The sequence below is a fragment of the Zootoca vivipara genome, chromosome 2, assembly GCF_965207765.1.
Source record: "Zootoca vivipara chromosome 2, rZooViv2.hap1.1, whole genome shotgun sequence".
NCBI classification, from domain to species: domain Eukaryota; kingdom Metazoa; phylum Chordata; class Lepidosauria; order Squamata; family Lacertidae; genus Zootoca; species Zootoca vivipara.
Window position 1 is genome coordinate 102,843,667 of NC_142584.1, and position 14,074 is coordinate 102,857,740.

General features: G+C 47.6%; 1 protein-coding gene across 3 annotated transcripts in view; it reads right to left on the bottom strand.

Annotated features, from left to right (window-relative positions):
- LOC118080882 (laminin subunit beta-1) overlaps positions 1–14,074 on the bottom strand; it is a 65,794-nt gene that overhangs the window by 6,270 nt on the left and 45,450 nt on the right. For all 3 annotated transcript variants that reach the window (XM_035106867.3, XM_035106869.3, XM_035106868.3), the window contains 10 exons: positions 13,082–13,245; positions 10,395–10,619; positions 9,213–9,427; positions 9,007–9,103; positions 7,142–7,520; positions 5,426–5,610; positions 5,090–5,331; positions 3,560–3,763; positions 1,367–1,511; positions 427–634 (listed from right to left, as the gene is read on the bottom strand). In XM_035106867.3, the coding sequence (XP_034962758.1) occupies positions 427–634; positions 1,367–1,511; positions 3,560–3,763; positions 5,090–5,331; positions 5,426–5,610; positions 7,142–7,520; positions 9,007–9,103; positions 9,213–9,427; positions 10,395–10,619; positions 13,082–13,245 (2,064 nt within the window). The remainder of the gene's footprint in view (positions 1–426; positions 635–1,366; positions 1,512–3,559; positions 3,764–5,089; positions 5,332–5,425; positions 5,611–7,141; positions 7,521–9,006; positions 9,104–9,212; positions 9,428–10,394; positions 10,620–13,081; positions 13,246–14,074) is intronic.

Genomic DNA, 14,074 nt, shown 5'->3' on the forward strand with positions numbered 1-14,074 from the left:
ATTTATTTATTAAAGTCATAAGTCACTCATTACCCAAAGTTTTCCAAGCAATTTGCAACATATTTTAAAAACATAAAAATAAATACACAATACCACGGACAAATTCATACCCAAACACCTATTGTTTCGGGTTTTGCTCACAAGTCATGCCAAAACACATTCACATGCACTGTAAAGGAGCTGGCCACAGTTCTTGGGGCTTGTTTTAGCTTTTCCAGGATACAGTTTATAACACTGCTAAAAACTGGCCCCACTGCCCAGCCATTTTTTACCAATAATGACCAGAAGCTGGTGCATATTGCTATGATATCAAGACTTGAACAAATTAGGACATTGTGAAATATGCAATTTGCAACTCGATTAACATAAAAAGCTCAATTAGCAAAAATAAAATCTATGCCCCCCCCCACCGACATAGAGACTCACTTAGCTAGTTCCGCTTTTGCCAGGAGTTCCCTGGCATGGTTCAGGCTGTGCACCGTGTCGTTCAGGATAATGTCCACCCCGTCCAGCTGACTGATTCTATCTCGGATGTCCTTAATCAGGTTGCTGATCTGATCAGGGCTGCTGGGTAGGGAGATGTTCAGGACCTGCTGAGCCACAAGCTCAATGCTCTCAGGATCAGCACCTTCCTCTATGGAGACAAGAACAGGCCTGGAACTATCCATCCTTGTTTCCCATCCACCCATGTAGGCCTTGGCACAGGGCCGTCTTTACCCGGGGATGCAAGGGGTGCGGTGCACTCGGGCACCGGAATCTGGGGGTGCCAAATGTATACCTACTATATACCAGTCCCTCTCGATCGGCGGCAGTGAAAAGCAGTGGAGTGGAGGTCCCCGCCCCGCCCGCCCCTGACGCTCTGTTACTCGTAGCATCAAATACTCCGAACGAGTCAGGAAACAGAAGCATTTTTTTTTTTTGCTGCGTCGTTGTTACAGGTGAGCAATCCCCCCCCAAAAAAGCTTAACAACTTTGAGTTCCCCCCCCCCAAAAAAACCAGATCAACAACTTTGGCTTCCTTCCTTGGGGGTGACTAAACTAAATTTGGGGGCTCTGGGCGGATCTTTGCATCCCGGCGGCGCATATGCTAAAGATGGCCCTGCCTTGGCATACACACATGGCCCTAAATCTAGATGTCACAGCATGACTTGGTACAAATATGTTTGCCTATATAACCTGCACGTTTCTCCCCCCCGCCCGCCCCCTTTGCAAGCTGTTTTAAAAATGTTTTAAATATTGTGTTTTAATCATTGTAAGCTGCCCTGGGACCTTAGGGCAAAAGGCAGGTGATTAACAACATCACCGTATCCATCCCTTTGCATGTCACATTGGATTGATGTTCAGAGCAAGCCTGATGTTCTGCTACCTGCTAAGAAGTCCTTTATCCTCTGGATAAATTCCCGCAGCTTGGCTGTCGACTTCTCCACACGGTTCCGGGCCCCTTGTGCACGGTCCAGAGTGTCCTGAGCATGGCTCCTGGCATTCTGCGCCAGGTCCTGAATTTCTTGCACCTAAGAGTGAACACCGCAGCTTAGTACCTTAAAGCCGGCATGAAATGGAAAGGTGGGAGGGTGGTGATGGGCATTCAGCAAGACAGCTCTTGCCCATTGCAGGGATTGTAGGTATGGGAATGAAGACTCCCTGGCTGTTACATATTCAACACTGCAGATGTTTTAGTTGTTTTTTGGTGCTAAGCTGAAAGGATAGGAAAGGGCTTGGGGATCCTGCCAAACCAACCACCGGTCGCAAAGGTTGTATCATGCGTGACCAAGCCTGAAGTCTTCAAACGTCTTACCTTTGAGGAGTGATTTCCTCCCACATCAGTTTGTTGTGGAACATGTGCATTGCAGAGTATACTGGGACATGTTTTAGGTAAAGGACCCCTGGACGGTCAAGTCCAGTCAAAGGCGACTGGGGTTGTGGCACTCATCTCACTTTCAGGCCAAGGGAGCCAGTGTTTGTCCGCAGACAGCTTCCCAGGAGTCACGTGGCCAGCATGACTAAACCGCTTCTGGCGCAATGGGACACTGTGATGGAAACCAGAGCGCACAGAAACACCATTTTCCTTCCCTCCGCAGTGGTACCTATTTATCTACTTGCACTGGGGTGCTTTCGAAATGCTATGTTGGCAGAAGCTGGGAAACAGCAACAGGAGCTCGCTCCGTCGCAGAGATTTGAACTGCCAACCTTCCGATCGGCAAGCCCAAGAGGCTCAGTGGTTTAGACCACAGCGCATCCATGTTTTAGAGGACATGCTCAATTCCCATATTGCCTAGAAAACACACTTCTCTGCGGTTTCACACTATGCATTAGCAGCAATATGGCTTTCAAGGAAGTTGGCCAGACACTACAAATTCCCACTTGAATTGCCCTGATAGGTTTCCAAAGGTTTACCCAGAACAGAGTTTAAAAACCCCTGTCTGCCCCCATCAACCTGGTGACAGGCAGGCTCTGGGAGTGAAAACAGTTACTTTCCCAATATTTCATTCCCATTATTTATCCACTTTATAAGCTTGTTATTAGCTAATCTCTCTGCAAATCCACACCCCCCACCACCACCACAGCATCTTTGGCTTAGCTCAGTGATTCTCAAATGTGGGGTGGACCACTTCTTGTGCAAGGAATGGGGTGTCTGGAGGGCAGAACACAAACTTCCAGGGAGGGATACTACCCTGAGAAAGACGGGGCCCTCCTCTCACTCCATTCATCAGTCAGGGCATGAGTGTGTTTGCGATTTTACTGCTTCATCACTCCAATGTAATTCAGGAAGATGGGAGCTCAGAATGATTATTGCTCCTATGATTCTCAAAATGTGGCTTTTTGAGGGTCAATGATATTCTGCTCTATTCACCACCTTGTACCAGTCCACTATCTACAGAGGCTGAGTAAGCAGAGGATTATTATTATTATTATTTATAAGTTGTCCATTTTTGGACCACAACTATCCAATATAAGCTAGTATGAAGTTAGTAAACAGTTTTGTGGGCTAGCAGTTTTTTTGCTGAGTTATTTTCAAGGCTGCTTTTGTCCTAACCCCCATTTGAAGTACCTAAGCATCCTGTGGGAAGCCCCAGATGAACTCAATGGCCCAAACTCCAAACAGCCAGGCAATGAGCTATGTCAACTGTGGGGAGTGGGGTGGAGTGGAAAAGGAGGAAGGGGAGAGGTTTGGAGAGGATGTGTGCCATGAAGTTAAAGAAAATCCCCTACCTGCATTATGCAGGCAGATTTCAGGGAGGGAAAGGGAGAAAAGCAAAACACCTTTGCCTTTTCCCACCCTCTGGAAAATTCACCATTCTGCTAGACAGCTCAGGTGTGCAGCTGGGAGTCAGCGCCAAACCCTTTAAAGTAGCTGAGCAAGAGAAGATCCCAGGAGGGTGGGAAAGAAAAAAAGGCCTCACTTTTTCTTTCACCCTCCTGAAACTTTCCATCCTAAAGAGAGGCACAAGCTGACTGGAGCCCAACCCCTGAATAAATCTGCAGTGAAGTCTTTGCTTCAACATGAATGGCATTTCTTCTTAACCTATTTACATACTCTTCTGCTGCCACTGTACTGTACCTTGCTAGCAATGGTGCCCAGGTGCCTTGCGCTGCTCTCCAGCTGGCGAGAGATGTTCTGAGCTGTAGAGAGGGCCTTCATGGACACAGGGAGTGCTCCGGTGCAGCCGGGGCCCCCGCAGTGCCGCTGACCTAGGCTGTCCCGGCAGGAAGCCCCTCCACATGGGGTCTGCTCACAGCCCTCTTCTCCAGAAGCACCACAGATCTAGAGCAACAGGAGTCCAAGATCAGTGCAGGGAAACAGGAGTCTGGTGAAAGCCCCCATCCCTTGCATGGAAAAATGGAACGGGAGAAAGGAGGGCCAGAACTGGGGGCAGGAGAAAGTGAGGTTCTCATTTTCCCCCATCTTAAGCTAAGCTCTACACATTTCCATGTTAGCCTGCAAATATTTTTCAAACAATCCCCCATAAAGATTCACCAGCAAATTTTGATGCAAATTTACCCTTATATACAGCGTTTTGTATTCTGTTCCCCCCAATGCAGAAAGCCCCAGAGCAACATATAAATTATTGTTATTGTTATTATTTACAGGTAGGTAGCCATGTTGGTCTGACGTAGTCGAAACAAAATAAAAAAATTCCTTCCAGCAGCACCTTAAAGACCAACCCTTGCTTTTTCATACAAGACCATTTACAGTCGTTCACAGTCGTCAACAGCTATCAGTCAGCCAATCACCCATTTCCACCACCCTTCTGAGTGATACCCCCCCCACCCTTTCCCTACATAAGCGCCTGGGGACTTCTGCTTCAGTGTATCTGAAGAAGTGTGCATGCACACAAAAGCTCATAACAAAATAAAAACTTAGTTGGTCTTTAAGGTGCTGCTGGAAGGAATTATTATTATTATTATTATTACTATTACTATTATTATTATTATTATTACCCCACCCATCTGGTTTCCCCAGCCACTCTTGGTGGCTCCCAACATAATAATAATAATAATAATAATAATAATAATAATAATAATAATAATGTGATAAAACATCAAACATTAAAAACATAACATTATGCAAGTGTTATGTTCCAGGGATCGTGCCTAAAGCCAAATGGCATAAAGTCAAAATAAATTGGGTTCAAGCGCAGGCGGGATGACCAAAATCATTTTTCCTGGAACCCTGCCCCCCTTTCCATTTTATGTAAAGCTAAAAGCGCACTAGTTAAATGTGTGTTAAGTTGGGGGCTTACTGTATGCACATCTTTACAAAGCGCCGCTCCCTAATATAATGTGTTTTTGTATCTTTTCCCTCACTAATAATATGCACATTTTATCCTAGCATATGCATCTTTGTACATATGACTTGGCTGGAGAATCGTACTGCAAAATTATGAGAAGGACGAATTCCAAACCATGGCTACCACCCCACCACCACCCCGGGTTGCATAGTATTTCAGAAAGCGCAAATTAGCCCTTTGATCCAGAATTTCCACCCCATCCCTATCACCCAGGCCACAGCTCTCTTCTCTAACAAACACCTCTCTGCTCCCCTCCGTTCTCTTTCCCCGTACCCTCGCCCTGAATAATAATAGCTCACCTTCTGGTTGACCCTGCTCAGACTGAGGCTGCCAGCCTTTTTCTGGAGGTCGCGCAAAGACTTCCGCTGAGCAGCTGCCGTCCTGCGGAAAGCATCTCCCCTGCGTCTCAGGAGCTCAACGGTGGCCTGATGCGTGAGCTTGGATTGACCCACCGGGCTCCGAGGGCCGTGGACGGAGCTGTTTGCTTGCTGCTGGGCCTGCTGTGACTCCTGGAAGAATCCCAGGATGCTGTGGAAAGACTCTGCCGGCACAAAACAGGTACATTTCAGGGGTGGCTCCGTCACCCGTGCCTAGATCCTCCTTCTGCCCAGATACCGCCCCCCCACGTGTCTTACTGTTGAAGCTGGCGTTTGTCATCCTCTGTAGCTGGCTGCTGAGGTAGCTGACAGTGCGGTTGAGCTCCCCTAGCTCTTGGCTCAGTGCGTTCAGGCGCCTCTTTTGCCCGGAAGCTTCCTTCTCGGTGCCGTCCAGGTGTGAGTCTGTAGCCTGCAGCTGTTGCCAGAGCTCATCTGTGTCCACCCTAGCAGTGGGAAGGAATACGGCGTGTATGTCCAACTCAGCTGTGGCGCTTGTTGGGCAAAGTGCTATCTCGTAGGCCTACCTCGCAGGGTTGTCGGGAGTGGGAAAAGCAGGATATAAATAAGGCATGCAAAATGATTCAAGTGCCGCACATCCACACAGCTGGGGGGCAAGGGAGAATACAAGGTGGATAGGACTGCATTACAGTGGAACCTCGGTTTACGAACACCTCGGTTTATGAATTTTCGGTTTACGAACGCCGCGGACCCATCAATTCACTTTCCATTACTTTCAGTGGGAAAGTTCGCTTCAGTTTATGAACGCTTCAGTTTATGAACAGACTTCCGGAACCAATTACACCCATGCTTCGGGTTAAGTACGCTTCAGGTTGAGTACTCCGCGGACCCGCCTGGAATGGAGTAATCCACTTTCCATTACTTTCAATGGGAAAGTTCACTTCAGTTTATGAACGCTTCAGTTTAAGTACTCCGCGGACCGTCTGGAACAGATTCATCCACTTTCCATTACTTTCAATGGGAAAGTTCGCTTCAGTTTATGAACGCTTCAGTTTATGAACAGACTTCCGGAACCAATTGTGTTCATAAACCGAGGTACCACTGTACCAAATTTTATTGGTTTATAGAGCTCTTTCACCACCACACCTTTTGCCCAATGGTTTTGGGAACTGCAGTGCTGATAACTCTCTAAGCTGGAATGTGCGCAGAGGAGGGTGACGAAGATGGTCAAGGGTCTGGAAACCAAGCCGTATGAGGAACAGTCGAAGGAGCTGGGTATGTTTAGCTTGGGAAAGAGGAGACTGAGAGGAGATAGGATAGCCGTGTTCAACTATCTAAAGCAGGCATGTCAAACTTGCGGCCCTCCAGATGTTTTGGACTACAATTCCCATCTTCCCCAACCACTGGTCCTGCTAGCTAGGGATCATGGGAGTTGTAGGCCAAAACATCTGGAGGGCCGCATGTTTGACATGCCTGATCTAAAGGAACTGTCACATGGAAGATGGAGCAAGCACGTTTTGTTCTGCTCAGGAGGCCAGGACCCAAACCAATGGCTTCAAGTTACAAGAAAGGAGATTCCAGCTAACCATCAGGAAGAACTTTCTGACAGTAAGAGCTGTTCGGCTCGGCAGAGGAACAGACTCCTTCGGGAGGCGGTGGACTCTTCTTCCTGGGAGGTTTTTTTCAACAGAGGCTGGAGGGTCATCTGACAGGGATGCTTTAGTTGAGATTCCTGCACTGTAGGACCAAACAACACTCGGGTCCCTTCTAGCTCTACAATCCCATGATTCTGTGATTCTATAACTTCTAGCTCCTTTATCCCCACGCCCCAAATTAAGATGTCCAGGGATGGATGGTTGCTAATCGTTTTTTCAGTCTGGATGTGCCCACAGAGGAAAAACTTGAAGCACAAAATGAAGGTTATCATATCCGTCAATTTCTGGCATGCACAAACCGAATTCCCCCCTTTTCTGCTTCCCTCCAATTCTACCTGCCTTAGCTCTCACATCTTCTTACCTGGTATCTTCCAGAAGGGCACTGAGCTGCTGCAACAGGGGAGTGCTTGGACTGCTGCCGTCCCCAAGGAGCCGCTCTACGTCACCCAGCCTGTCCTCCAGGTTGCGCATGCGGCTGCTGCTGGCCGCAGGGATGGGCCCCCCTTCCTTCAGGGCCTGCACTGTGCCCTGCAGCCGCCGCAGCTGTTCCCAGAGCTGTGCCAGAACCGCGTCCCACTGGCCGAAGCAAGGGTGGCAGGGGGAGCAACGGGGGAAGTTCTGCCGGAAGCCCCGCCGGCACTGGTCGCAGCGCGGCCCCGTGAAGCCACCTCGGCATGGGCAGCGCCCCGTGAGACGGTCACACTGCAGGCTCTCGGACCCCGTGGGGTCACACTCACAAGCTGCAGGGGGCAAAAACCAGAGGTCATTCCACAAGCAAGCTTTGGCTTTAGTTTGTTTACGTACCATTTCATTCCGAACCAAAACAAAAGCCAGTTGCACCACATTTAAATATAAGCACGCACCATTAAAACACACCTTACAAACCTTACAAAAGGACAATACGAGTGGACTCTCCGTGTCCTTACCACAGCAAAAAGACTGATATTGATGAACTGGAAAAATAACAACTAAGTTTTTATTTTGGTATGAGCTTTCGTGTGCATGCACACTTCTTCAGATACACTTGAAACAGAAGTCAGTCCCTTATGTATATACAGAGGGTGGGTGGGTGGGAATGGGTGATGGGCTGATGGGAGTGGTAAACCTGTAGATGGCTGTTAACAACTGCTGATGACTGCAATTGGTCCTGCGGGGGAAAAACAAGGGCTGAGGCGCTAAAGAAAGCTTGATCATGCATAATGAGATAAGAATCCAATGTCTTTGTTCATCCCAGGTGGCTCCATGGTTTTAAGCTTGGTAAAGCTTGTATCTGAAGAAGTGTGCATGCACACGAAAGCTCATACCAAAATAAAAACTTAGTTGGTCTTTAAGGTGCTACTGAAGGAATTTTATTATTTTGCTTCGACTCAGACCAACACGGCTACCTACCTGTAACTGGAAAAATAACAATGGGGCTCCCTTCTATGATTGCATTGAAGACTTCTATAAACTTGCAACATATGAACAACTTGCATATAAATGCAGACTTGCCATGGACAGATTCAATGATATTTGGAATCCATTCTTACAAATACTGTAATAGGTTAAGATCTGATGAAGTACAATAACAACCTTGCAAAGTATACAGTTTTGGGTTTCCCCCAGGCTGAATTTCCCCTTCTACACGGGTTCTGTTTCTCTTTTTCTTTCTCTCTCTTTTATTTACATCTCACCATGTTTAGTGCACATATAACTATGTACTTTTTGAACTTTCGATAAAGATGTTTATGTTTAGTGCAGATATAACTATGTACTTTTTGAACTTTTGCTAAAGATGTTTAAACACACACACACACACACACACACACACACACACACACACACCATCACTCTAAAACAACGCAGCAAGCATAACAGTTCAATATGCTAAAGTTATACAGCCCACATGTGTTTTTTTGGGAAGACTTGGCAAAAGCAGCGGTTATCCCATAACTTGCTTGCGAAGAAGGATCAGCTTGCACAGGGGAGGCATTTCTTTAGGGCCAACAATATTGGGGCAACCACCATTAGCAGAGTCACAGGGTGCTCAAGTAAGGCATTATCAGAGAACCTGAGCTTGTAATGCTGGGAGGTGGGGAACCTCATCCAGATCCCCTAACCCTCACGGGCCAAATTTGACCAGTGGGTGGGGTTAGCCACCTGTCAATCACCTAACCTCACAATGCAGCACCCGCGCACAATGTCTGGAGCGGAAGATTCTCGCTTGCACTGTGCACTCGTACTCACCTAGACATTCCCGTTCCGGGTCACCCCAGTGATCTTCTTGACAGTGGGAGCAAACACGGCCCCCAAAGCCCGGCTGGCAGTGGCATTGCCCTGTGAACTGAAGAGAAGTGAAAGGTGAGGCGGTGGTAGGGTTGCAACGCTGGCGCACGAGCCGCCCAGGTGCCTCCCCTCTTCGGCTAACGCTCTCAAGCGCTTGGCCACTTTACCATGTTGCAGTCCGACCGTAACGAATGGGCAGGGTCACAGTTGCACGGCTCACACCCCACGTCACTGCCGAAGCCCCAGAAGTTGGAGGCGCACCTGTCGCAGTTCTTATCTACCACGTTGGAGCGGCAGGGGCAATTGCCTGTAGTTCGATCGCAGTGGCAGGTGCCTTTGGAGCAGTGCGAGGGCAGCGTGCCCTGCTCGTTGCAGGTACAGCCTTGGGGAAAGAGAATTTATCTTAATGCTGCCAGCGTTTTCAAGTGCACAAAGTTTTTCCAGATATACCGTATTCAATAAACGTTTCCCCATCTTTTCTAAATGTATGTTCTTATTGTTCTCTTATTCTATATGTTAAGTCTGCAAGCTGCGCATATTCAGCTTAATCTGACGTTCTTCTTTAGTTGGGACCTCACTCATTTTCCATTTTTGGCCTAACAAAACACGGGCTGCAGTAGTGGCATACATAAATAACCTTTTTTTTTTTACACCTGGGAATTTCAGTCTGAATTATCCCCAAGAAAAAGGACTCTGTTTTGGGGGGGAAAGTACTTTTAAACATTCCCCCCCCATTCATTATGGATTATTTCCCGGTACTCGTTTACCCTTTTACAAGCCCACCACTTGTGAAAGAATATTCCCTCAACTTCTTTGCATCTCCAGCACTTATCTAATTCAGTCTTATACATCTTAGCAAGACTACTCGGTGTTATCAATCAATCACTTTATTTCAGCTTTAAGCTCATAGACAAACAAAAACAAGAACAAATAAATGTGCAAATTTGATTGATTGATTGATTGATTGATTGACTACTCGGTGTTAAATACCACCTGTAAATCATTTTCAGGTAGTTCTCCTTCAAAGAATAACATTTTCAATTTCCATCAACCCTGCTTATCTTCACTAGCAAACTCTTATTTGTTCTCTGTTCTCCAACATCTTGTGGCTGCTGTCTTCACTACTACCCCAACATTTGCTGCCTAAAGTGACTACCTCACTCTACCTAATGAACAGGGTCAGCCCTATTCTACGGACTGAAGATCTACTCAAGCCTGCCACACCCTCCTTCCTCTAGCCTTCATGGGTCCCCCAGCCACAACAAAACCTGCCGAACACCACTTCTCATTCTCAAATCACAAGTTCCTCCCAGTCATCCTCACAATCCAGGCCCGGCCACCCTACTCACGTCGGCAGCTTCGCTGGAAGGCATTGCCATAGTAGCCAGGCTGGCACTCAGAACAGTGGGGCCCACCAGTGTGGTAAAGGCAGCGGAGGCACCGGCCGCTGTGTGGATCGCAGGCTTCGGGGTCGCTGGGGTCAATGTTGTTGTTGCACTGGCAGGGGCGGCAGGCTCCACCTTCCTGCTCAGGGGCTCCAAAATAGCCAGGTGAGCAGTGGTCACACCGTGGTCCTGCCAGAGACATGGGATGTTATTGAGGGATGGGAGCAGAACATGTAGACCGTCACTGCAGTCAAACCAACAATACATGCTTTTCCAGATGGGCACACGAAGGGTTTGTGGCTCACAGGGCTTTTGCAAGAGAGAACTCGGGTGAAATCACTTCCTTTGTCTCCCTTGGCAGGAAGCTGTAACACTACATATTTCCTTCCTGCCTGGAAAGCCCTTTCTTTCCTCGCCATGCTTTCAAGCTGACCACATGTACGTGTCTGAGCGCTGCAGCTCAGACACCATTTCTGAACTTACATTTTGTACTTTTGTAACTTAGATCATAGTTCTAAACCTGCCTTCATTATGCTTCCGTAACGGCCGCTTCAAGAGCTGGATTATGTATGTATATGCTACTTTTTTCCCCTTCACAAAACAATGTGTGATTGTTGTTTTTAAGGGTAAGAAAAGGGGTAACACCAGGGAAATTCAGTATGCCTTACAACAGCATTCTGGATTATTGTTCCTAGAAGGTTAAATCAACATTGTTTTAGCTTCCAAGTTTAAGCTGCAAACGATGGCATTCTGCTGATTTCACTCACAAGAGCAAGGAAGGGCAACAGCTAAACAATATATCCTCTCCTAGTGCCTAAATCCATTCCTACAGAAACATAGTTACTTAGTGATAGCCATTTCTCCTCTTTTCTCACTATGGCACAATGGGAAGTGGAACTCAGTTGAACTGTTTTCGCCGACCTTTATCACGACAACTAAAGAGATTGTTGCCAGATCAGAAAAACTGGGAGCTCTTTCCAGTGGCGGAGGAACCCTCTCCAGCACCCGGGGCAGGACGCCGAGGGGTGGGCCGAACCGCCCAGTGATGCACATGCAACATCCGTACAGGCTGCCGCTTGCCCGGTGACCGTACAGGCTGCTGTGTGAGTGGCATGTGAAGCATCCTGTATGGACTGCACATGTGCGGCATCCCGTATGGAGTGCGCATGCGCGGCAGCCCATACGATCGCCGTGCGAGAGGCAGCCCGTATGGACAGCGTGCAAGAGCGGCAGCCCGTACGGACACCGCGCACCCTCAACCGCTCTACAACTGGGGGGGGGGAGGCAGGGGCCATCTTGTCACACACACCCCAGAGTGGCACCCGGGGCGGACTGCCCCCTCCGCCCCCCACTTCGTAGCCCCTGGCTCTTTCACCTCCTTTTGTGTACCTCTTCACAATCAACCAATTCTATTGTGTTTCTGGCAAGGGGTAGAGGTGGGGTTGGGAAGGGAAGGGCCATGGAGACGCTAGAATTCAAGGCAAGAAGGAATTGTTCGGTTTCTGTTAATTGGTTCTCATGGGAAACTTAGATTCTTGCTTCACACAGTTAACTCAAGGCAGTGTCAATTTACTCTTGGCAGAAAGCCAAGGTCTGACTGGCCTGGCAACAGCTCTCTGATTGGTTAATGACCAGCACTGAACTCTGTTATCTAGGAATGCTAGCACAGTTGTTTCTTGTTGGGTGTTAGGAGTAGGAGTGCTGCGTATGGTTGGAGAGAGAGAGAGACAGAGAGGATTTATTTTGCTTTGCTTTGTATGCAGAAACTCTGCTGGTTTTGTTTTCTTTTAATAAATCCTGTAAATAGTTATTCTGCGTCTAGCCGACTAGTCATTTCCACCTCAATTAGCTTCTGCTCTGTGCAGGAAAACTCTGCTACGTTTGGGCTAAATCCACTAGAGCTATGCCTGACACTTCAAAATTCTAAGAGGAATACTGTACTGCTAGTTTGGTTTAGGGGCTCAGTGGGGCATGTGTTTACATGTGCAGAGAATCAAGAGAAGGGGAGATCGATCCAGGGTGCAGGGCAGGCCTGCACAACTTACAACCCACCAAGCTGAATGCAGTCAACTAGTCACAAATACGAAAGTCTACCAGGGACTTGGTAAATTCGCTGGTTGTGTCACCAGCCTAACATGCGGAATGCCCATCATCTAGCAGATTATGACACCTGGGTGGTGGGTGTTATTTTTCCTGTAAGTCATTGGTTGAACAGGTCACTTAATAGCAGGATCATAAGACTGAGTCCATCTAGTTCAGTACTGTTTACTCCCAGTGGCAGTAAGTTCTGCAGAGTTTCAGGCAGGGGTGTTTCACAGCATTACGTGGAAAAATGGCAGGGTTTGAACCCGGGACCTACATGCAAAGAAGATGCTGTGCAATTGAGTCACGGCCCTTCATGGAGCAGTAGCCTGAAAGGGCAGTGGAGGTGTGCTAGAGCAGTGGTCCTCAACCTTGGGCCTCCAGATGTTTTTGGCCTACAACTCCCATGATCCCTAGCTATCAGGACCAGTGGTCAGGGATGATGGGAATTGTAGTCTCAAAACATCTGGAGGCCCAAGGTTGAGGACCACTGTGCTAGAGGACAGTCTTGCAGAGGCTGTGTCCTCAAAATTGCAACTTATGTACGGTAACTGCATCCCTTGCCTTACCTGTATAGCCTGGAGCACAAAGGCAAACAATCTGATTGGTTTCCCTGTCGGTATGGCAGGAGATGCCGTGATAGTGCCGAGACCCCGGATATCCAGGGCAAGGGCAGGGACGGCACTGTTGCCCTGAGCCCAAGACAGGGTCTCCATAGTAACCATCCAAGCACCTGTGATGGGGTAAAAAAGGAGAACAGAGGCAGTAAGAGCAAACTTTGGTTGTTGCTTTTATTATTATTATTATTAGTAGTAGTAGTAGTAATAATTTATTACATGCCCTTCATCCTAATGTCCAGCAATTTAAAACACAATATTAAAAACAATTCAAAACTACTTACAACCACAAAAGTAGGGTGCGTCCTAAAAATATGCACCTCAAATGTCAAATTACCACCCGTTCTTCCTGGCCACTCTTCATCACAACGAGTTTTTGCCCCGGTATAAGCCTTATTAGTATAATCTGACGCTCCATCCCACAGCCTTAGCCTCTTCACAATATACTCCTGGGCTAAGGCTTCCTCCTCCTCCAATCCTCCTCACAGTGCCCCTCTCCTCCAGTAATCTTCCTGTGGAATCTCTCAGTTTCTTCCTAAAACAAGCTAACAGTGCCTGCTCTAATCTCTTCCTTGAAGCCTGGTATCAGGGGACAAAGCTGTGCTGCTGGATTCAGGAAAAAAAAAGATATCTCCTCTCTGCCTGTGTGTCTGTCTGTGTCTGTGCAGAACATCCATGTTTGAGATGGAAAAATGTAGGAAGAGGGGCTGTTTAACTCTGACAAAAAAAAGACTGTTGTCTTTTTTCCAACCTGCTGCAATGAAACTCTTTAAAAAGAGGAATATTTAGTGTTTCTTCTCAAAAAGCAGCACCAATCTTCCTAAGGAAAGGGACTCTGTCAGTTGATGCTTGTCCACCCCCTCCATCCCATTTTCCAATCAAGAGTCGGCCAGCCATAACAAACCCAGCACTCCACACTGCAACATTTTATTGCAGTTGGGATCC